Source organism: Cherax quadricarinatus, chromosome 14, assembly GCF_038502225.1.
Source record: "Cherax quadricarinatus isolate ZL_2023a chromosome 14, ASM3850222v1, whole genome shotgun sequence".
Classification (NCBI taxonomy): domain Eukaryota; kingdom Metazoa; phylum Arthropoda; class Malacostraca; order Decapoda; family Parastacidae; genus Cherax; species Cherax quadricarinatus.
This window is the reverse complement of record NC_091305.1, coordinates 30,150,928-30,175,463: the sequence shown is the minus strand read 5'-3', so window position 1 is coordinate 30,175,463 and position 24,536 is coordinate 30,150,928. Positions and strand designations below refer to the sequence as shown.

The 24,536-nt window shown below is 39.9% G+C and overlaps 1 protein-coding gene across 1 annotated transcript; it reads right to left on the bottom strand.

The window, feature by feature from the left end:
• Window positions 1–1,474: 1,474 nt before the first annotated feature.
• LOC128698867 (nucleolar and spindle-associated protein 1-A) lies at window positions 1,475–21,785 on the bottom strand. Its single transcript, XM_070084943.1, has 4 exons — window positions 21,676–21,785; window positions 9,922–10,332; window positions 4,163–4,376; window positions 1,475–3,135 (listed from the first exon to the last, which is right to left on the bottom strand). The coding sequence occupies exons 2-4, from the start codon at window positions 10,238–10,240 to the stop codon at window positions 3,039–3,041; spliced, it is 630 nt and encodes a 209-aa protein (XP_069941044.1). The 5' UTR covers window positions 10,241–10,332; window positions 21,676–21,785; the 3' UTR covers window positions 1,475–3,038.
• Between the last annotated feature and the right edge of the window lie 2,751 nt (window positions 21,786–24,536).

Here is a 24,536-nt window from a genome sequence, read left to right as displayed (position 1 = left end):
TGCCAATGGTGACACTCTTCAAATCGCTGGCGCTCCCTCATTTAGAATATTGCTCAGTGCTGACGGCCCCATTCAAAGCAGAAATATCAGAGCTGGAACAAATACAGAGATCATTTACAGCTCACATTGAGCCAGTAAAGCACTTAAATTACTGGTAATGCCTTCAAGTCTTGAACATGTACTCATTGGAGCAGAGAGAGAGATGCACAATAATACATACCTGGAAAGTACTCGAGTGCCTGGTCCCAAATCTGCACACTGCCATAACATACTGGAGTGAGAGATAAGGGAGGAAGTGTAAAGTAAACCCAGTGAGGATCAGGGGTGCAGTGGGGACAATAAGAGAACACTGCATCATCATCCGGGGTCCCAGACTATTCAACATCTTACCAGAAGATATCAGAAAGATGGCTGGAACAAGTGTAGAAGCCTTCAAGAGGGAACTGGACAAGTATCTTCACCAGGTACCAGAGCAACCAGGCTGTGATGGATATGTGGGGCAGCAGGCCTCCAGCAGCAACAGCCTGGTTGACCAGGCAAGCACCAGACTAGCCTGGCCCATGGTCGGGCTCCGAGAGTAGTTAAACTCTCAAAACTCTTTCAAAGGTATATGAAAGTTAAGGTATGCCAGAGCAATTTCACAGGTCAGTTGGTGCAAAGTTAAAACTATTGTCAAAAATTATTAAATATTTACTTTACTCAGCATAAAAATAAGATATATATAAAGAAATACAATAAAATAATTTTAATATAATTATGTCTACAGTATTTACATTTGATAAAAAATACATAAACATTCACATCATACAGCTTTATTTTACTAAGAAACAAACCCATACACACAGAACATTGTATATACTGTGTAAATCTTCTTGCATAACACCACTGGATGGAGAATCAGATTAGACTAGCTGTAAAACCAAAAATTCAACATTTAACAAAATATAATCATACCTTGTACTTTTGGCAGTGAACAAAAACAAGATCATACTGTACCTCTATGAAAATGTTTCCAAGATATTATGATGTGATTTAAAGAAAAAGTACACAAACTTATTCCCTTCAATAATAATGAGGAATAAAACATAATATTCAATCTAATGTTTGACCATTAGTCCATATTCAGGGATAATAAAGGAATAACAAAAAAAAAATAAAAATGATTTATATAAGGAATTATGTTGTTAGTAATCAAGAATATATGCTATAACTAGTGATAACATCTAGTTACTGTGGTGAAATCTACTCTAACATTTACATTTCATAAACTCTGAATTCAGTATAAGTAACAAATTTATTGTTTACTTCTGACCTGAATAAGCCTTAAAATATTAAAAAAAATCCATATACTGTATTTGATTTTTTAAGAATGGCAAAAAAAAAAAAAATTAACGAAATACAGCAAAATATACAATAATTAAATTTTATCATACTGCAAGAATATGTTTTAAGTACTGTATCTTAAAAAAAAATAGGAATACTGCACACATATACTGCTTCCCCTGTACTTAGCCATGCTGTATACAGTATACATGTGTGTGCAATTTGTATCCTTTGAAAAAGATCTGAAGAGATCAAAATGTCCCATTGAAACTCATTCCATTTAAAGATACAAATGCAGTATAATGTATTAACTGGCAACATTTTGCCCTTGCAGTAAGCTTCATCCAATCAAACAGATGAACCTGGAGAGGAAGCAGTGAGATTCCAGGTTAGGTATGAGATGAGTAGTGGGTGTAGGGTTTACCTAACTTCGGTCAGCAGGCCGACTGCAACTGTTTTTCTGGTTGAAATTGTGGGATATATTGAGGAGTGCTGATTCTGGATGTCTTCCTGGATGATGAGTAGTGTACTCATAAAATTACTCAATTGGTTTTAAGTGTGAAATGCAGGTATTATTAGTCATCAATTTTACTGGAATTCTGGTGTTCACGAATGTTTGAAGAAATCGTCTGATGTTTCTCCCACGTATATTTTGTTGCAATCATTGAGAGAGACTGTGCAAGAGACACTGTCAACAAGTTCAAACCACTGCAGGGATATAATAATTCCCTGGAATTACCAAGATACAATATGCAAGCAAGGCATCCAGACTTCCACTAATGCATTTCTGAACACCAATACACCCGTAAAATTAATGACCTAGATAACGTCTGAGTTTCACGTGGTAATTCCCAGTCACTTGACTTACGTGTTCTCTTTCAAGAAAGAGAACACCTAAACGTAGCATAGCATCTTAGAATCAGCCCTCGTCAACTTGTCCAACAATTTCAATCAGAACAATGATGTCTACAACATAGCTAAGTCGCTTGCCATGAAGCTTTTAAATAGTCTCGTTACATAGCAAAAATTCATAGGAACACTGCAACAGGCCTGCCAATGCAAGCTAAGAAGACCTTACATCCACCATTCATTTTACATATAACCTGACTGCACTCTGTGTGTGGGCAAAAATGTTATCAATAAAAGCCTACATTATACTCTATTTCATTCTACAGGTATCATCTTGGAATTTTATACCATATTTCTACAAAAGCTCTTTCTGTAAACATGATTTTTTCACTATTTTCAGGTCAATGCCATTTAGATCCATATCCAGTACCTTAGTAAATGCATAAGCTGAAGCACTGGCTGCAAGTCTTTAGGTACAATCTCTTCATAAGACATAAATGAGCTACAGGGATGTCAGGAAGTATTTTTTCAATCTTAGGGTGGTCAGAAATGAAATAACTGAATGATCTTGGTGAGGAAGTGGTAGTGGTAAGCTATATACATGTATATAGTTTTGAGAGCAGGTGTAATAGGGCCCACAAAGCTGAGATGGTGGGATCCTGGCAAGCAGCAAGTTGAGAGGTCAGGCTAGGAATAAGGGCTTAACCACTGCAACTACATAGAGGAGAGTGTATTGTGTAGGGGAGCACAGATATGCATACATACCAATGTGCAGTATACAAGTAATAATGCAACGAAAATGATTAAGCCTTTACCAATAATACCAATAAACAGAACCATTCCATTAAGGAAAGACTATTTCATCTCTATAAGGTAATGCCTCGATTAGCCATCTGCAATTCGAACCTTTTGTTGAATCTGACTCCCTTTAGTATTTTCCTCTGGCCCTCACGCATTTCATGCCTGAGAAAGTGGAAAAAATGGAATATATGAATGATCATACATACACATTCACACTCACTCCAATATATACAGTAGATAATATAGGGGTTCAAAAAAGATATAACAGTTTAATTACACCAATTAGTCAGAAATAACAGTTGAAACCAAAAGCTGGAGCTCATCCACCACACTCAAATAGATTCAGTACAGCAATTACATATTATATTATTATTATTATCACACTGGCCGATTCCCACCAAGGCATATAACCCAATGAAATCAAGTTTAACCAATGTGAGAGGCAAACATCAATGACTGTCTTTGCCTTTAAAACCAAGTTAGGAGAAAAGTGAAATTAGCCCTACAACTACACTTTTTTTTTTTTTAACATAATACCTGTCTCCCACTTAGGTAGGGTGATTTGAAAATAAAAAAAAAACTATCATTCAATCAGTTTTGCCAGAAATTTGCTGACATCACAGTTTGGATGACCCTTCAAATTACATCCCCATCATTCCTTCGAAGTGCAGGCACTATACGTCCCATCTCCAGGACACAAGTCCAGCTAACTGGTTTTCCTGAATCCATTTAAGAGTTAGCCTGCTTACACTCCAGCAGCACATCAAATCATAAAACGGCCTGGTCACAGACCGGGCCGTGGGGGCGTTGACCCCCGGAACTCTCTCCAGGTAAACTCTCACCTCCACTCACTCTTATCTAAAACAGTCACACAAGCCTGTTGATATCAAAGCCCATAAAACACACAATTTGTTTTACCCCACCCCTCCTCCCCTTCCAACCATTCATAGAATAACCCTTACCCCTCCTTCCCTCCACCTGAGATTTATATGCATGCCTAGTCATCCTATTTTTTCTATCCATCCTAAATATCCAAACCAACCCAACAACCCCTCCTCAGCCCTCTGCATATTAATTTCGGTAAACATTTTACAGAGCAAATATACTTCCCAATCACAGGTATGCAAAATATCAAAGAAATTAAAAAAATTTTACAAAGAAAAACAATATCATAGATGAAATTTCTAACCTGGATTTAAGATTAGGTTTCCTTTCTGCCATTTTCTTCAATGTTTCTCGGTCAGCAATTGGTTTCAAAGTTCCCTTGTATGGTATATAATTCAAGGGTTTGTTAATGGTGGCCTTTGGATCATACTCAGACCTCTTGTTAACAGAACCTATGCATGAGAGATTCACAGAAGTAAGCTTGCTAGTAACAGCAGGACTCGGCACAGACTGATTCACTGAAATAAAAAATGAACGGCTTAAGTTCATAATCAAGCTATTATATACTTCCTATCTTGATTACTACCTTTTATCATGAACATTCGCACAAGGTTCTACAGTCATAAATATTAGGTATAGTAAGATATAGTATAAAATAAGACAAGTATGAGATAAGACATGCACAATACAGTAATTGGGATGTTTTGCCGAGGAAACGTTTTTGCCACAAATTACTATGTACTTCAGTTGTGCCGAGATAACCACAAGCATTATTTAACCCTTTGACTGTCTCGGTCGTACATACACATCTTACGAGCCACCGTTTCTTGCTTATACTCATAAATTCTAGCGGATTCAAATCAAGCAGGAGAAAGCTGGTAGGCCCACATGTGAGAGAATGGGTCTGTGTGGTCAGTGTGCACCATATAAAAAATACTGCAGCACACAGTGCATAATGAGAAAAAAAAAACTGACCGTTTTTTTTTTTAATTAAAATGCCAAATTTGTGGTCTATTTTTGTATAGTATTTATGGTTGTATTCTCGTTTTTTTTTTTTTATTATCACACTGGCCGATTCCCACCAAGGCAGGGTGGCCCGAAAAAGAAAAACTTTCACCATCATTCACTCCATCACTGTCTTGCCAGAAGGGTGCTTTACACTACAGTTTTTAAACTGCAACATTAACACCCCTCCTTCAGAGTGCAGGCACTGTACTTCCCATCTCCAGGACTCAAGTCCGGCCTGCCGGTTTCCCTGAATCCCTTCATAAATGTTACTTTGCTCACACTCCAACAGCACGTCAAGTATTAAAAACCATTTGTCTCCATTCACTCCTATCAAACACGCTCACGCATGCCTGCTGGAAGTCCAAGCCCCTCGCACACAAAACCTCCTTTACCCCCTCCCTCCAACCCTTCCTAGGCCGACCCCTACCCCGCCTTCCTTCCACTACAGACTGATACACTCTTGAAGTCATTCTGTTTCGCTCCATTCTCTCTACATGTCCGAACCACCTCAACAACCCTTCCTCAGCCCTCTGGACAACAGTTTTGGTAATCCCGCACCTCCTCCTAACTTCCAAACTACGAATTCTCTGCATTATATTCACACCACACATTGCCCTCAGACATGACATCTCCACTGCCTCCAGCCTTCTCCTCGCTGCAACATTCATCACCCACGCTTCACACCCATATAAGAGCGTTGGTAAAACTATACTCTCATACATTCCCCTCTTTGCCTCCAAGGACAAAGTTCTTTGTCTCCACCGACTCCTAAGTGCACCACTCACTCTTTTTCCCTCATCAATTCTATGATTCACCTCATCTTTCATAGACCCATCCGCTGACACGTCCACTCCCAAATATCTGAATACATTCACCTCCTCCATACTCTCTCCCTCCAATCTGATATTCAATCTTTCATCACCTAATCTTTTTATCCTCATAACCTTACTCTTTCCTGTATTCACCTTTAATTTTCTTCTTTTGCACACCCTACCAAACTCATCCACCAATCTCTGCAGCTTCTCTTCAGAATCTCCCAAGAGCACAGTGTCATCAGCAAAGAGCAGCTGTGACAACTCCCACTTTGTGTGTGATTCTTTATCTTTTAACTCCACGCCTCTTGCCAAGACCCTCGCATTTACTTCTCTTACAACCCCATCTATAAATATATTAAACAACCACGGTGACATCACACATCCCTGTCTAAGGCCTACTTTTACTGGGAAAAAATTTCCCTCTTTCCTACATACTCTAACTTGAGCCTCACTATCCTCGTAAAAACTCTTCACTGCTTTCAGTAACCTACCTCCTACACCATACACTTGCAACATCTGCCACATTGCCCCCCTATCCACCCTGTCATACGCCTTTTCCAAATCCATAAATGCCACAAAGACCTCTTTAGCCTTATCTAAATACTGTTCACTTATATGTTTCACTGTAAACACCTGGTCCACACACCCCCTACCTTTCCTAAAGCCTCCTTGTTCATCTGCTATCCTATTCTCCGTCTTACTCTTAATTCTTTCAATTATAACTCTACCATACACTTTACCAGGTACACTCAACAGACTTATCCCCCTATAATTTTTGCACTCTCTTTTATCCCCTTTGCCTTTATACAAAGGAACTATGCATGCTCTCTGCCAATCCCTAGGTACCTTACCCTCTTCCATACATTTATTAAATAATTGCACCAACCACTCCAAAACTATATCCCCACCTGCTTTTAACATTTCTATCTTTATCCCATCAATCCCGGCTGCCTTACCCCCTTTCATTTTACCTACTGCCTCACGAACTTCCCCCACACTCACAACTGGCTCTTCCTCACTCCTACAAGATGTTATTCCTCCTTGCCCTATACACGAAATCACAGCTTCCCTATCTTCATCAACATTTAACAATTCCTCAAAATATTCCCTCCATCTTCCCAATACCTCTAACTCTCCATTTAATAACTCTCCTCTCCTATTTTTAACTGACAAATCCATTTGTTCTCTAGGCTTTCTTAACTTGTTAATCTCACTCCAAAACTTTTTCTTATTTTCAACAAAATTTGTTGATAACATCTCACCCACTCTCTCATTTGCTCTCTTTTTACATTGCTTCACCACTCTCTTAACCTCTCTCTATTTCTCCATATACTCTTCCCTCCTTGCATCACTTCTACTTTGTAAAAACTTCTCATATGCTAACTTTTTCTCCCTTACTACTCTCTTTACATCATCATTCCACCAATCGCTCCTCTTCCCTCCTGCACCCACTTTCCTGTAACCACAAACTTCTGCTGAACACTCTAACACTACATTTTTAAACCTATCCCATACCTCTTCGACCCCATTGCCTATGCTCTCATTAGCCCATCTATCCTCCAATAGCTGTTTATATCTTTCCCTAACTGCCTCCTCTTTTAGTTTATAAACCTTCACCTCTCTCTTCCCTGATGCTTCTATTTTCCTTGTATCCCATCTACCTTTTACTCTCAGTGTAGCTACAACTAGAAAGTGATCTGATATATCTGTGGCCCCTCTATAAACATGTACATCCTGAAGTCTACTCAACAGTCTTTTATCTACCAATACATAATCCAACAAACTACTGTCATTTCGCCCTACATCATATCGTGTATACTTATTTATCCTCTTTTTCTTAAAATATGTATTACCTATAACTAAACCCCTTTCTATACAAAGTTCAATCAAAGGGCTCCCATTATCATTTACACCTGGCACCCCAAACTTACCTACCACACCCTCTCTAAAAGTTTCTCCTACTTTAGCATTCAGGTCCACTACCACAATTACTCTCTCACTTGGTTCAAAGGCTCCTATACATTCACTTAACATCTCCCAAAATCTCTCTCTCTCCTCTGCATTCCTCTCTTCTCCAGGTGCATACACGCTTATTATGACCCACTTCTCGCATCCAACCTTTACTTTAATCCACATAATTCTTGAATTTACACATTCATATTCTCTTTTCTCCTTCCATAACTGATCATTTAACATTACTGCTACCCCTTCCTTTGCTCTAACTCTCTCAGATACTCCAGATTTAATCCCATTTATTTCCCCCCACTGAAACTCTCCTACCCCCTTCAGCTTTGTTTCGCTTAGAGCCAGGACATCCAACTTCTTTTCATTCATAACATCAGCAATCATCTGTTTCTTGTCATCCGCACTACATCCATGCACATTTAAGCATCCCAGTTTTATAAAGTTTTTCTTCTTCTCTTTTTTAGTAAATGTATACAGGAGAAGGGGTTACTAGCCCATTGCTCCCGGCATTTTAGTCGCCTCATACGACACGCATGGCTTACGGAGGAAAGATTCTTTTCCACTTCCCCATGGACAATAGAAGAAATAAAAAAGAACAAGAGCTATTTAGAAAAAGGAGAAAAACCTAGATGTATATATATATATGCATGTGCGTGTCTGTGAAGTGTGACCAAAGTGTAAGTAGGAGTAGCAAGATATCCCTGTTATCTAGCGTGTTTATGAGACAGAAAAAGAAACCAGCAATCCTACCATCGTGCAAAACAGTTACAGGTTTTTGTTTCACAGTCATCTGGCAGGACGGTAGTACTTCCCTGGGTGGTTGCTGTCTACCAACCTACTACCTTCTCGTTTTATTGGTCTCATTTCATAGAATGGAAAACATATTATAGAAATAGAGGTGATTTTGAAAAGAACCTTGAAATGGAGCTCAAAGTAGAGGAAATGTTTGATTTTTCCCGATGATCAAAAGTAAACAAATGGTGTCGTTTTCCAATAAATGTCCAAGTAGCCATTCTAATATGCAGTCATGTATGGGCTGACATTATTTATACAATTATTACAATATTTCAGTAGTCTGCATAACAGTAAATCTTCTATTTTTTGTTTGAATAAAAATTAAAAATAGAAAGCAAGAGTAATATCAGAAGGGCCTGGAGACGTGACTGATGAACAAAGAAAATGTTATTTTACAGCCAGGAATGTCTGCATTGTTTATTCTGGACCCTATTTTGAAATTGTCATATTTTTTAATTTTTATGAAATTGGCCAAATTTCAAATTTCTGACCATGTTACTGGGTAGTTGAAATCAGTAAATGGGCAGTTTCTTGTACTCAATCGATAGAAAAAATAAAGTTCTAAAGAAATAGCTATGAGTTTGGTCAACTGGAACAATGGAATTAGCCGAAAATAGGGCTCAAAGTGGATGAAATCGCCGATTCGTAAATATTGCCGAGGTCGCTAACTTCGCAAGTGTAATTCTGTTAGTTTTCCATCAAATTTCATTCTTTTGATGTCATTACAATCGGGAAAAGATTCTCTATCATTTCATAAGGAAAATTTGGGGGGAGGGGGGTTGTGGCACCAGGAGACACCTCAGGATTTGGGGTTACAACAGTCAAGGGGTTAATTACACATGAGTCATTTTACCTGACATTTATACAGTGGTAGTGAGGTGCAATGAGGGACCAGTACAGTTGTAAGGCATGACGCAGAGTGACCAGGTTGGCACAGGCCAGCACTCACTGTAGTGCTCTGAAACTCCAAGTTTTAGGTTGGGGTCTGGAGCTTAATGAATGTTCTGCTAACATTCATTAAGTGGAGTTAGCTATATTTAAGAATTATCTATAATTTGGACACTTTTGAGCACAAGAAGTACTGTACAGCAATTCAGTATTATGCTGGCATGGTAGTGGATAGCATAGAGGCCTGCTTGTTGTAGGACTAACTTGCCATGAGTTTGAACCCCATCCTGGTCAGTGAGTTATACAAATCAAATTCATTCATATAAGAACAAACCTTATTTTGACAATTTTTAGCTAATGTCTAGATAGATTTCACAAACAAATTTGTATACACAAGTGCTAATAAGGATACCATTCACTTTTTCTTTCTAATTACTCAATGAAAATACAATGGAATACAATTAAATCACCAAATATTTCCCTCATAAACAAAATAATGTCCATGAATGATTTTAGCCATTAGCAACAGTCAACCTCTGATTTTAATTACAGTAGGCACAAATAATTCTCAAAAGAACTAGAATTCGCTTACCAGGTTTAACGTTTTCTTTGTGAAGTTTTGACAAGACATTTGGGCCTCTAACTGGTGAAACTTTCTTGACTGATGTGACCTTTGAAGTTGTTTCAGAGCCTTGTTTCTGTAAGTTCTTGCAAACTGATACAGCATTTCTTGGAGATGTTCTTGGAGATTTTTTAATGTAGGACTTATTTTTAGGTAATCGTTGGGTTACACCTGCATCCTTCCTTGTTGCCCTTGGAGACTTCGAAGGCTTACTGCTGGAAGGGAAGGACTCCTTTCCAGTCTTCTCAGAAATCTGGGCTAATTTTGGAGTTTTTTGTGAGCTTGACATTACTTTTAGAGAGGTGTTAGGTTTGGGACTCTTAGATTGAGCCACTGTGTACTTAGAAAAAGCTGGAGTCTTCCTGGTTGAAGACCTTGGGGCTGAAAATAAATATAAATATAAAAATTAGAGGCAAACAAAGAAAAAAAATCAAGTTTAACTTTAAACTTGATTTTTAAACAACAAATATACCCTTTAAAACTTTATTAAAATAATTTTAAACCTAATAAAAAAACTGACAATGCACCTTTTATCCTGATGAAGGTTTCTAAAAAGCATCAAGTATTAAGTCTAGAAATGCTCTTTCCAGGGTCCAAGGAGTGTTACATAATTCATCCAAAAAGAATCCAAGCAAATCAATAATTCATTTACCTATGGCCTTGTGATTTTAATTCTAGAAGAAAAATTTTCTCACCTGACAATAGTTACCTTTTCCAAAAATATTGTACAGCCTATTAGAGTAGAGTAAACCCTTGATTTAACAGACTAGTAAGGGGGAAGCAAGTGGTTGGGTAGTAGCAGCTGTAGTGAACAGAGATGATCGTTTTCCAATGATCGCAACAATAACAGAAGCTTCTGTAACCAACAGGCTTCACCCATTATTTCCAAATCAACTGACCCTGGGGATTTTGTCCCATATTTTCAATATTCAATTTTGTGTAAAGGAATTTGAAAGTGTACATAGATGAGAGTAAGGTGATGAGGGTATCAAATGAGTTAGGTAAGAAATGTGGACATCAGATTGAAGGGAGGGAGTATGAATGAAGTGAATTTGTTCAGACATTTGGGAGTGGCCATGTTGGCGGACGGGTATGTGAAGGATGAGGTATATGAAAAAAAGTGTGTGCACTTAGGTATCTGTGGAGATGAGAAACATTATCCATGGAGCCAAAGAAGGGAATGTATGAGAGTATAGTGGTACTAACATTCTTATATAAGTGTGAAGCATGGGTTATAAATGTTGAAGTGAGGAGGAGGCTGGAGGCAGCCGAGGTATCGTGTGGCATAAATACTATTACAAAGAGAATTCATAGAGTGGAAATTAAGAGGTGGTATGGAGTTATTGCCGGACTTGAGTCCTGCTGGAGGTGGGACGTACAACGTCTGAACTCTAAATGAGGGGGTTGGGATATATGCTATTTAGTGATATCTAAATTGTCATATCTGCACGCCTCTGACAAGACAGTGATAGTGTGAATGATGATGAAAATGTTCTTTTTTTTTTTTTTGATCACCCTGCCTCAGTGGGAGATAGCCAGCATATTACATATATAAAAAAAAAAACTAATATCTATTAAATTGAGAACTGCTAAATTAAGGGTTGACTGAAATTTAGTTATCCTCATAAAGTATTTGAGATACAGTACACATCTAAGAGAGTAAACGTGTCCCCCAAACCTTTTCATGAAGGCTGTTCCCATTATAATTACTAATACTACCACCGGTTTGGAATTTAAGGTTAGTGTTTTTTAGTAAAGGCAAACCATGACCTAGAATTTCTATCCTACAATTAAACCCTTGCAACCCCATTCAACAATTGGGGAGAAAAAAAAAATATCAGCTTTTGTGCAGTATAATTCACATACTTGATTGCCTGTGAAAAAATCAATTAAAACATTTTCTTTATGAACGACAATATATATATTTTTTTTTTAATTATCACACTGGCCGATTCCCACCAAGGCAGGGTGGCCCGAAAAAGAAAAACTTTCACCATCATTCACTCCATCACTGTCTTGCCAGAAGGGTGCTTTACACTACAGTTTTTAAACTGCAACATTAACACCCCTCCTTCAGAGTACAGGCACTGTACTTCCCATCTCCAGAACTCAAGTCCAGCCTGCCGGTTTCCCTGAACCCCTTCATAAATGTTACTTTGCTCACACTCCAACAGCACGTCAAGTATTAAAAACCATTTGTCTCCATTCACTCCTCTCAAACACGCTCACGCATGCCTGCTGGAAGTCCAAGCCCCTCGCACACAAAACCTCCTTTACCCCCTCCCTCCAACCTTTCCTAGGCCGACCCCTACCCCGCCTTCCTTCCACTACAGACTGATACACTCTTGAAGTTATTCTGCTTCGCTCCATTCTCTCCACATGTCCGAACCACCTCAACAACCCTTCCTCAGCCCTCTGGACAACAGTTTTGGTAATCCCGCACCTCCTCCTAACTTCCAAACTACGAATTCTCTGCATTATATTCACACCATACATTGCTCTCAGACATGACATCTCCACTGCCTCCAGCCTTCTCCTCGCTGCAACATTCATCACCCATGCTTCACACCCATATAAGAGCGTTGGTAAAACTATACTCTCATACATTCCCCTCTTTGCCTCCAAGGACAAAGTTCTTTGTCTCCACAGACTCCTAAGTGCACCACTCACCCTTTTCCCCTCATCAATTCTATAATTCACCTCATCTTTCATAGACCCATCTGCTGACACGTCCACTCCCAAATATCTGAATACATTCACCTCCTCCATACTCTCTCCCTCCAATCTGATATCCAATCTTTCATCACCTAATCTTTTTGTTATCCTCATAACCTTACTCTTTCCTGTATTCACTCTCAATTTTCTTCTTTTGCACACCCTACCAAACTCATCCACCAATCTCTGCAACTTCTCTTCAGAATCTCCCAAGAGCACAGTGTCATCAGCAAAGAGCAACTGTGACAACTCCCACTTTATGTGTGATTCTTTATCTTTTAACTCCACGCCTCTTGCCAAGACCCTCGCATTTACTTCTCTTACAACCCCATCTATAAATATATTAAACAACCACAGTGACATCACACATCCTTGTCTAAGGCCTACTTTTACTGGGAAATAATTTCCCTCTTTCCTACATACTCTAACTTGAGCCTCACTATCCTCGTGAAAACTCTTCACTGCTTTCAGTAACCTACCTCCTACACCATACACCTGCAACATCTGCCACATTGCCCCCCTATCCACCCTGTCATACGCCTTTTCCAAATCCATAAATGCCACAAAGACCTCTTTAGCCTTATCTAAATACTGTTCACTTATATGTTTCACTGTAAACACCAAGTCCACACACCCCCTACCTTTCCTAAAGCCTCCTTGTTCATCTGCTATCCTATTCTCCGTCTTACTCTTAATTCTTTCAATAATAACTCTACCATACACTTTGCCAGGTATACTCAACAAACTTATCCCCCTATAATTTTTGCACTCTCTTTTATCCCCTTTGCCTTTATACAAAGGAACTATGCATGCTCTCTGCCAATCCCTACAATATAATAAGTATATATTTTAAACATTATGTAAACCTATGCCAGCTCTGTCTTCAAGACGTTGTATTCTTCAGTAAATGCTATTTTTTCAGTTTTTCTGTACAATATTACACAAATAACTTGCACACAGACTTTGAGAAAGCAACTGACAACATGCCCGTGCACTCAGCCCTAGGCCCAGACTCATGGAACTCTGTGTTCATTAAGAACTGCAAAAAACCCCTTTTGTGTGCCCTAAGAAATACTATGGAGCAGCAGCTTAGACATGGTTGAAATTCCACAGTCACTAAAAACAATGGATATAGCCCTTATCCATGAAGGTGGAAGCAAGGCATTAGCTAATAACTACAGACCAATATCTCTAACATCCCCCAATCACAAAAATCTTTGAAAAAGTGCTAAGAAGCATGATTGCCAACCACTTGGATTCCCAAAAATTGCACAATCCAGGAAAACATAGGTTCAGAGCAGGTTGTTCCTGCCTCTCGCAACAACTGGATCACTATGATATGATCTTGGATGCACTGGAAGAAAAACAGAATGCAGATGCAATATACACAGACTTTGCAAAAGCCTTTCACAAGTGCGATCATGGTGTAATAGCACACAAAATACGTGCTAAAGGAATAAATGGCAAAGTGGGGAGATGGATTTTCAACTTTCTAACCAATCGAACACAAAGAGTAGTAGTAAACAGAGTTAAATCGGAAGATACCATAGTGAAAAGCTATCTTCCTTATCCTCATATCAGACGTAGACACAGATGTAATCCACAGCACTGTGTCGTCCTTTACACACAATACTAGGATCTGCATGAGACTGTCATCTTTATAGGACAAGGTTAACCTCCAAGAAGATATAAACCAAGTTTTCCAATGGGCAACAGAGAACAATATGATGTTCAATGAAGACAAAGTCCACCTACTCCATAATGGAAAACTGGAGGAGATAATAATTAGAACTGAGTATACAACAAACTCCGATCACACAACAGAGTGAAAAAATAATGTGAGAGACCTGGGAGCAGTAATGTATGAGGATCTCACTTTCAAGGATCACAACAGGGACACGATCACAACTGTGAAGAAAACGATAAGATAGATAATGAGAAAATTCAAAATAAGAGATACCAAGCCAATGACAATCCTTTTCAAATCACTTGTTCTCTCTAGGCTAGAATATTGCTGTACATTAACATCTCCATTCAAACCAGGTGAAATTGGAGATCTAGAGAGTGTACACAGAATCTTTACTGCACATATAAGTTACATCAAACACCTTAACTAATGGGAATGCTTGGAAGCACTTGACTTGTACTTGCTGGAATGCAAGCGAGAGAAATATATCATAATTTACATTTGGAAAATCCTAGAAGGAATGGTCCTGAATCTGCACACAGAAATCACTCCCTACGAAAATAAAAGACTAGGCAGGCAGTCCAAAATACCCCCACTGAAAAGAGGGGCACCACTGGTACATAAAGAGAAAACACAATAAGTATCCAGGGTCCAAGACTGCAACAGCCTCCCACCAGCCATAAGGCAGCCCCTGGCTGCCTTCAAGAGGGAGCTGGACAGATACTTTTAAAGTTGGTGCCGTATCAGCCAGGCTGTGCTTCGTACATTGGACTATGTACGACCAGCAGTAACAATCTGGTTGATCAGGCCGGGATCCAACAGGAGGCCTGGTCATGGACGTGGCCACTGGGCACTGATCCCTGGAATACCCTCCAGGTAGACTCCAGGATAGGAGAGGGGAGTATACGACATTTCAGTCCAACTTGGACCATTTACAAAGTCACACTAACAGAAAGGAGAGGAGGCAGTAAATATATATAGTCCAGCAGACAGGGACAGAACAAAGGAGGTAGTAAGAAAGGAAGTAGAGAGGTAGCGGTAGAGGAACAAGTAGTAGTAGTGGAGTCAGTCAAAGACTAAGAAAGAGGAGTACTGCAAGGAAGCTACGGGCCCACAAAAGGAGGAAACAAAAACACAGAGCGGGGAAAAAATAAATAACAAAGGACAAAACACTCAAGGTAGAAGAAAGAAAACCCAAAGGATAAAGAGGAAAGGGGAAGAAGGAGAAAGAGAAAAAAAGAATCAGGTTAACCCTTTGACTGTCGCGGCCGTATATATATGTCTTACGAGGTACCGTGTTTGACGCATATATACTCATAAATTCTAGCGGCTTCAAATCAAGCAGGAGAAAGCTGGTAGGCCCACATGTGAGAGAATGGGTCTGTGTGGTCAGTGTGCACCATATAAAAAAATCCTGAAGCACGCAGTGCATGAGAAAAAAAAAACTCCGACCGGTTTTTTTAATTAAAATGCCGACTTTGTGGTCTATTTTCGTATAGTATTTATGGTTGTATTCTCGTTTTCTTGGTCTCATTTGATAGAATGGATAACATATTATAGAAATAGAGGTGATTTTGATTGATTTTACTATAAAAAGAACCTAGAAATGGAGCTCAAAGTAGGGGAAATGTTTGATTTTTGCCAATGTTCAAAAGTAAACAAATGATGCCATTGTCCAATAAATGTCCAACTAGCCATTCTAATATGCAGTCATGAATGGGTTGATGTTATTTATACAATTATTACAGTATTGCAGTAGTCTGCATAATAGTAAGTCTTCTATTTTTTGTTTGAATAAAAATTCAAAATAGAAAGCAAGAGTAATATCAGAGGGGCCTGGAGACTTGACTGATGAACAAAGAAAATTTTATTTTAGAGCCAGGAATGTCTGCATTGTTCATTCTGGACCTTATTTTGAAATTGTCATATTTTTTAGTTTTCGTGAAATTGGCCAAATTGCAAATTTCTGACCACATTATTAGGTAGTTGAAATCGGTAAATGGGCAGTTTCTTGTACTCAATCGATAGAAAAAATGGAGTTCTAAAGAAATAGCTATGAGTTTGGGCAACTGGAACAAGGGAATTAGCCGAAAATAGGGCTCAAAGTGGGCGAAATCGCCGATTTGTAAACAGCACCGAGGTAGCTAACTTCGCGAGAGCATAATTCCGTCAGTTTTCCATCAAATTTCGTTTTTTGGTGTCATTACAATCGGGAAAAGATTATCTATCATTTCATAAGAAAAATAATTTTTTTTTTTTTAAATTTTGCGACACCAGGAGACACCTCAGGATTGGGGGTTGCGACAGTCAAAGGGTTAAGTCACAGATGTTTTGAAGTTGGGAGCATTTTACAATGTAATGGGAAATGAAGGCATCTAGAGAGACAAAGCCAGGACTAAGATTCATACAAGGAAAGTTGTGTATAAGGGAGGATTTAACCAGTCGGCGAATGTGAAAGTTAAAAGTAGGGTAGACAGTTTTAGCAGAAGACCAGTCAACGGAATGACTGTGATCTCTGACATGATAGAAAAGAGCATTGTTGGTGTCGGCAAGATTAACACTACTTTTGTGCTCCCTGAGTCTGTCAGAAAGATACAGACCAGTTTCTCGAAAGTACTGAAGACAAGAAGAACAGGAAATAGAGTAGACACCAGGAGCATCTATAGAGGGAGGAGAGGTATGAACTAGATTGATGTGAAGTGTTAGTCTGGCAAAAAGTAAGTTTGATGTCTAAGGATCAGAGTGAGTTGTGGAGATTAGAAAGACTGGAAAGACAGGGAAGGCAAAGGACAGGAGAGTTCCCAGGAGTAGAGAGTTTGGAAGAAAAGAAAGTCTGTTTAGCATGTGAGAAGGTAGAGCCTTTGAAATAGGAAGCGCAGCCAAGACAAGAAAAGGAATTATGAAGTGGAAATTTCTGATTCAAGGAACTGAGAATCACAAATGCAGAGAGCATGGAGACAGAGAGAGAGAGAGAGAGAAATAAGAACACTTTTCTTGACAGGGAAAGCATGACAAGAAAAGTAGTGAATGTACATGCCACTGTGCATAGGCTTGCGGTACACGGAAAAAGTAAAACCTGTATCTGAGCGGTGGACATGAATATCAAGGAAAGGAAGCAAAGAATTAGATTACCATTCAGCTTTAACCCTTTGAGAGTTTCGGACGTGCTAGTACGGCTTACGCGCAGGGGGTTTTGACGTACTAGTACGCATAAATTCTAGCGCCATCAAATCTCACAGGAAAAGGCTGGTAGGCCTAGATGTGAGAGAATGGGCCTGTGTGCACGGTAGAAAAAAAATCTGGGACCCAGTGGTGCATTGTGGGAATGCCATCTTAGTAAACAATGTCCACCATGCCTTGCGGTAAGAAGTTCCTCACTCCTCGGCGAATTGGGACACTTTTGTTCCCCAGTGACAGTTCTAATACAGATGGAAGTGCCAGTGAAGATGAGTTTCAAGGTTTTGGTGAGGTTTTGACCGAAACTAATGACCATAATATCAGTAATAGTGAGGAAAACCCAGACGACCCTCAGCCTTCCACCTCTGGTGCTGGGCAGTCTTGTTCACGTTCAGTTGTACCAGAAGCAAAGAGGAAACTCCTATTTTCCCAAATCCCAGACTCAGATGTGAGCATTTTTGATGATAGTGATTATGAACTACAAGCTCTTGAAAACAGTTCTAGTAGTGATAGTGAAGTGGAATATTCCCCAGTGAAGCGTCAGTATATACGACGATATATGCGCTCTGGTAGTATGCAATATGCTATTCCAAGGGGAAGGAGTACATCTCGGAGTACATCCCGTGGCTGTACAACAGGAACAGACAGTGAAAATGACGATGATAGTGTTACAATTGAGATGGAAAATGTGCATGGTGGTGGTAGTGGTGGTGACGGCCGTGAGGCACCAGCAGTGGGCCATGCTGCCACCCACGCCGCTGCCTCAGCTGATCTACAACAAAGGCCACCATCCCCCACCCACCCACCACACCAGCCTCCACAACCACAGCCACCTGTCATTATCCAGTACCCACCAGCAGACCACATCTGGGATTGGCAGAAAGCTGTCAATTTTTGTTCCAAATGCCCACCGCCAAAGTGGAATACGGCCATCTTGTACACTTGGGAACAATGCCACTGAACTGGAATGTTTCGAGTTATTCTTGGACGAACCCCTGATCGAAAGTATTGTCATGGAAAGCAACACATACTACAAGTACACCATGGCAAACACAATACTTTCACCAAAATCACGTCTACACCAGTGGAAGGAGGCAACTGTGGCTGAGATGTATCTTTTCTTTGCCACAATAATGCTTATGCCACATGTGTATAAGCACAAAGTGAAATCATACTGGTCAACAGACCGCCTGATTGCAACCCCAGGTTTCAGTGATATAATGCCAGTGAATCGATTGTGCTAATGTTACATATGCTTCACTCCTCAGACAAAACCAGGCCTGACAGAAACGACAGGTTATATAAGATTAGGCATGTGTTTGTGTATCTGAAAGAGAAATTCAATATGTATTTCGATCCCTTCAAGAAGCTTGTAATTGACGAGTCTTTGATTCTGTTCAAAGGAACTCTCTCTTTCAAGCAGTACATACCAAGCAAGAGGAAACGCTTTGGTATAAAGTTCTTTGTGCTTTGTGATTGTTACAGTGGTCTGGTATTGGATATTATTGTGTACATTGGAAGTTATACATTGCAAAATACCAGGAAGTTATTGGGCATCTCTGGTGATGTGGTTAGAACAATGACAGAACCATACCTTGGTAAGGGACATATATTATATACTGATAACTGGTACACACATAGGTAGTAGGTTGGTAGACAGCAACCGCCCAGGGAGGTACTACCATCCTGCCAAGTGAGTGTAAAACGAAAGCCTGTAATTGTTTTACATGATGGTAGGATTGCTGGTGTCCTTTTTTCTGTCTCATGAACATGCAAGATTTCAGGTATGTCTTGCTACTTCTACTTACACTTAGGTCACAGTACACACACATGTACAAGCACATATATACACACCCCTCTGGGTTTTCTTCTATTTTCTTTCTAGTTCTTATTCTTGTTTATTTCCTCTTATCTCCATGGGGAAGTGGAACAGAATTCTTCCTCCGTAAGCCATGCGTGTTGTAAGAGGCGACTAAAATGGCGGGAGCAAGGGGCTAGTAACCTCTTCTCCTGTATATATTACTAAATGTAAAAGGAGAAACTTTCGCTTTTTCTTTTGGGCCACCCCGCCTTGGTGGGATACGGCCGGTGTGTTGAAAGAAAGAAAGAACTGCTACACAAGCCACTCACTCAGTGATTTTTTGCGAGTGAACATGACAGATTTGTGTGGCACAGTGCTTGTAAATTGTAAACATATGCCCAGGTTTGACGCTGGCACTCGTCGAGGTGAGGTGCAGGCGTTTGCTGCCAATGACATCATGGCATTTCGGTGGCATGACAAACGAAATGTCACACTGTTGTCATCAGTTCACCCTAATTAAATGGCAGACACTGGCAGGCAGCATAGAGAGAGCAACGAACCCATTCTCAAACCTGCAGCAGTGATTGATTGCACCTTCAATATGCATTCAGTGGACAAATGTGACATGCAGACTGGGTTTGCCGATTGTGTTCGCAAGAGTTAAAAGTGGTACATAAAACTCTTTTTCCATCTTCTGGACATTTCCATGCTCAATGCTTATAATATGTATAAGATGAGGACCAGAAACAAACCACAATACGGCAAATTCTGTTTGTCTGTCATCAGACAAATAGTACTCAAGTACCAAGGAAGAACACCTGCAATAGACCGCCCACCAAATTATCAACAACTACCTTCTCGTCTGAAGCATGGTGATCACTTCCTGGTAAAACTGCCTGCTACTGCTTTCAAGAAAAAGGCTCAGAAGAGGCGTTACGTCTGTACACATACAAAAAAACGCCCACAACAACGCAGACACACTCGTTTTATGTGTGAGGAGTGTAAAACACCACTGTGCATGACACCATGTTTCAAAGACTTCCACAGGCTGCATAATTTCTAGAAACATTCCCTGTGACTGTATGTGTGTATATAAAATATAGAAAAATAGTAATAAACAACATTTTATATCGTTTGTGTGTAAATATTTTTTATAAACAAAACAATGACAACAGTGTTTACGCCCTTATTGTGTAGTATTGAAAAAGAAAAAACTTACAAAATAATGATCATATTGGTCTCACAGGCCATAAAAGTTACTTGGAAAAAGAAAAATTAAAAAATAATAGAAATTAGTACATAAGAAAGTAAATAAAAGAATACCGGGAGACGGCAGTCGGCGATGTTGCCACATTGTCCCCTTTTTCATCAACTTCACGCCTCCATCTCTCGGTAAGCATTGATAGTAAAATTTTTTGTTTAGCCTATAATATTTAAAAAATATATATATTTTTTCATAAGAATTTTTTTTTTTTTTTTTTTGAAATTTGGCCGACCCTGAGAACGAGTCTCTGAGAGGACCTGTCGACCCTCAAAGGGTTAAACTTAATGGAAGGGGGCAAAATTACTAAGGATGATAATTTACAGGACACATTTGGGGTAATGCTTATTCTTAGAAGACTTTTCCCTGACTTATTCTGTTAGTCCATCCTTCCAATAGTTAGTACTCTCTCACTGGTCTCCTCTTTCCATCTGCCTCCTAGTTTCAGTAATTATTTTTATTTGGCTGAATTCTAATAACTACTTCCAATAATAAAATTAAGGAAATCAGGCAATCAATAATTTACAATGACAAAAACTAAAGCAAACAATTAATCAATGGAGCAAAACAGAATGACTTCAAGAGTGTATCAGTCTGTAGTGGAAGGAAGGCGGGGTAGGGATCAGCCTAGGAAAGGTTGGAGGGAGGGGGTAAAGGAGGTTTTGTGTGCGAGGGGCTTGGACTTCCAGCAGGCATGCGTGAGCGAGTTTGATAGGAGTGAATGGAGACAAATGGTTTTTAATATTTGACGTGCTGTTGGAGTGTGAGCAAAGTAACATTTATGAAGGGATTCAGGGAAACCGGCAGGCCGGACTTAGAGTCCTGGAGATGGGAAGTACAGTGCCTGCACTCTGAAGGAGGGGTGTTAATGTTGCAGTTTAAAAACTGTAGTGTAAAGCACCCTTCTGGCAAGACAGTGATGGAGTGAATGATGGTGAAAGTTTTTCTTTTCCGGGCCACCCTGCCTTGGTGGGAATCGGCCAGTGTGTTAATAAAAAAAATAATAAAAAAAAAATTAAACTGTGTACACTCCACTATTAATATTAAAAACGTATTACCCACACAAAAAAAAAACATACTTACATGCAAAATTTAGATTTAAGTTCTTGACGCTGGTAACAGTTGGCTGAAACACCTTCTCAGCTGTAATCTAACAAAGAAATTCTTATATTACTTCCAGTTTCATATGACAAGGTATGCAAAACTAAAGCTAACTCTTTTTTTTTCCAACACAACAGCCATTTCCCACAGAGACAGGGTGACCCAAAAAAGAATCATGTTCACCATCATTCACACAATATCACTGTCTTTGCAGAGGCACACAGATATGACGTCACTCCAAACAGACAATATCCTCCTTTACGGTGGAGGCATTGTACTTCCCATTTCCAGGACTCAAGTCCAGCTAACCAGTTTCCCTGAATCCCTCCACAAAATATTACCCTGCTCACACTCCAACAGCTCGTCAGGTCCCAAAAACTATTCATCTCCATTAACTTATATCTAACATGCTCACACATGCCTGCTGCATGTCCAGGCACCTTGCACACAAAACCTCTTTTTCCCACCTCCCTCAATCCTTTCCTAGGACAACCCCTACCCCTCCTCCCCTCCACTACAGATTTATACACCCTCCAAATCAACCTATTTTGCTCCATCCTCTCTGACCAAACTACCTCAATTACCCCTTTTCAGCCCTCTTAACAATACTTTTAGTAATGCCACATCTCCTAATTTCCACGCTACAAATTATCTGCATAATATTTACATTACACACTTCCCTAAGACACGACATTTCCATTATCTCCAGCCTTTCTCACTGCAACATTCACAACCCATGCCTCACACCCATATAAGTGTTGGTACCACTGTACTCTCACATATTCCTTTCTTTGCCTCCATGGATAACATTTTTTAGTCTCCACAGATTCCTCAATGCACCACTCTCCTTTTTTCTTTCATCAATTCTATGGTTAGACTTGTCCTTCATAAACCATCTGCTAATAAACCTACTCCCAAATATCTGAACACATTCACTTCTTCCAAACTCCCTCTCTCTAATGTGATATCTAATTCTTTACCTAACTCATTTGATACCCTCATCACCTTACTCTTACCTATGTTCAATTTCAACTTTCTTTACAACACCCTATCTAGATAATTATATTAATGTCTTATTTTCTCAACCTTTTCTTCACTGAATGGGGTGGGCTCAGGTACAATCTCTCCTAAACAATCTCTATCAAAAATACCTTATACAAAACTGAAGGCCGGTTGGCCATCCAACAAATGAAGCCATTTTAATTTTAACTAGGAATTAATAAAAAAATTAAAGTTAAACAAGATAGACAAAAAAAAGCAATAAATGCAAAGTGAACAATACTTTAGGTTTCCAGGTTGAACTTTTCAGTACTACGTATGACTGAGGCGTGTGCATTATCATCACTTGTCTGTTGTCTCTTAGCAGATGACTTCGAGCCACTCCAATTCTGCACTCTGGTGTATGGATGCTCTGAACTGTTGCTGCATTGTAGGTAAGGTTGGTTAAGTAGTCCAATTTAAACAGGACAAAAGTATCAGAAAGGTAAGGTGTAATGCCTAGTACCTGAATCAGGCAAAAAATTAGCTGTCAGAAAGAGATTCCTGGTTCTGAAAGGGTCCACAGTCATTCAGGAGTGTTGCAGTGTTGCAGTCAACCCACCCAGAATCATGGTCACCCATGTTGCAATGAGCACACTAAGGAAAAACACAGTAAGTGTGAAAGGACCAAGACTTTTCAATGTCTTCACTTCATACAAAAGCAATTACCAACAGACCCTTGGCCATCTTCACAAAAAAAAAATAAAAAAAATAAGTTTCTCAAGTCAGTCCCTGATCAGCCAGGCTGTGGTGCTTTTGTTGGGCTTTATGTGGCTAGCACAAACAGACTGTTTGTTCAGGCCATCCACCAGGGGATGCTGACCATCAGAACACTCTCCAGAGGAGGCAGTTTGTGTACTCACCTAGTTGAGGTTGCAGGGGTCGAGTCATAGCTCCTGGACCCCCCCCCTCTTCACTGGTCGCTACTAGGTCACTCTCCCTGAACAATGAGCTTTATCATACCTCTGCTTAAAGCTATGTATGGATCCTGCCTCCACTACATCGCTTCCCAAACTATTCCACTTACTGACTACTCTGTGGCTGAAGAAATACTTCCTAACATTCCTATGATTTATCTGTGTCTTCAACTTCCAACTGTGTCCCCTTGTTGCTGTGCCCCATCTCTGGAACATCCTGCCTTTGTCCACCTTGTCAATTCCTCTCAGTATTTTGTAAGTCGTTATCATGTCATCCCTATCTCTCCTGTCCTCCAGTGTCGTCAGGTTGATTTCCCTTAACCTCTCCTCGTAGGACATACCTCTTAGCTCTGGGACTAGTCTTGTGGCAAACCTTTGCACTTTCTCTAGTTTCTTTACATGCTTGGCTAGGTGTGGGTTCCAAACTGGTGCCGCATACTCCAATATGGGCCAAACATACATGGTGCACAGGGTCCTGAACGATTCCTTATTAAGATGTCGGAATGCTGTTCTGAGGTTTGCTAGGCGCCCATATGCTGCAGCAGTTATTTGGTTGATGTGTGCCTCAGGGGATGTGCCTGGTGTTATACTCACCCCAAGATCTTTTTCCTTGAGTGAGGTTTGCAGTTTCTGGCCCCCTAGACTGCACTCCATCTGAGGTCTTCTTTGCCCTTCGCCAATCTTCATGATTTTGCACTTGGTGGGGTTGAACTCCAGAAGCCAATTGGTGGACCAGGTCTGCAGCCTGTCCAGATCCCTTTGTAGTTCTGCTTGTCTTCGATCGAATAAATTCTTCTCATCAACTTCATGTCATCTGCAAACAGGGGCACTTCGGAGTCTATTCCTTCTGTCATGAAGTTCACAAATACCAGAAACAGCACTGGTCCT

What these genes read in the sequence shown, in the direction of transcription:
- LOC128698867 (XM_070084943.1), bottom strand. Translation starts at nt 10,240, where the DNA reads ATGTCAAGCTCACAAAAAACTCCAAAATTAGCCCAGATTTCTGAGAAG. An exon ending in CAAAGAAAACGTTAAACCTG is followed by an intron (nt 4,377 to 9,921) that starts GTAAGCGAATTC and finishes TTTTTATTTCAG; the next exon opens with TGAATCAGTCTGTGCCGAGT. An exon ending in AAACCTAATCTTAAATCCAG is followed by an intron (nt 3,136 to 4,162) that starts GTTAGAAATTTC and finishes CCACTTTCTCAG; the next exon opens with GCATGAAATGCGTGAGGGCC.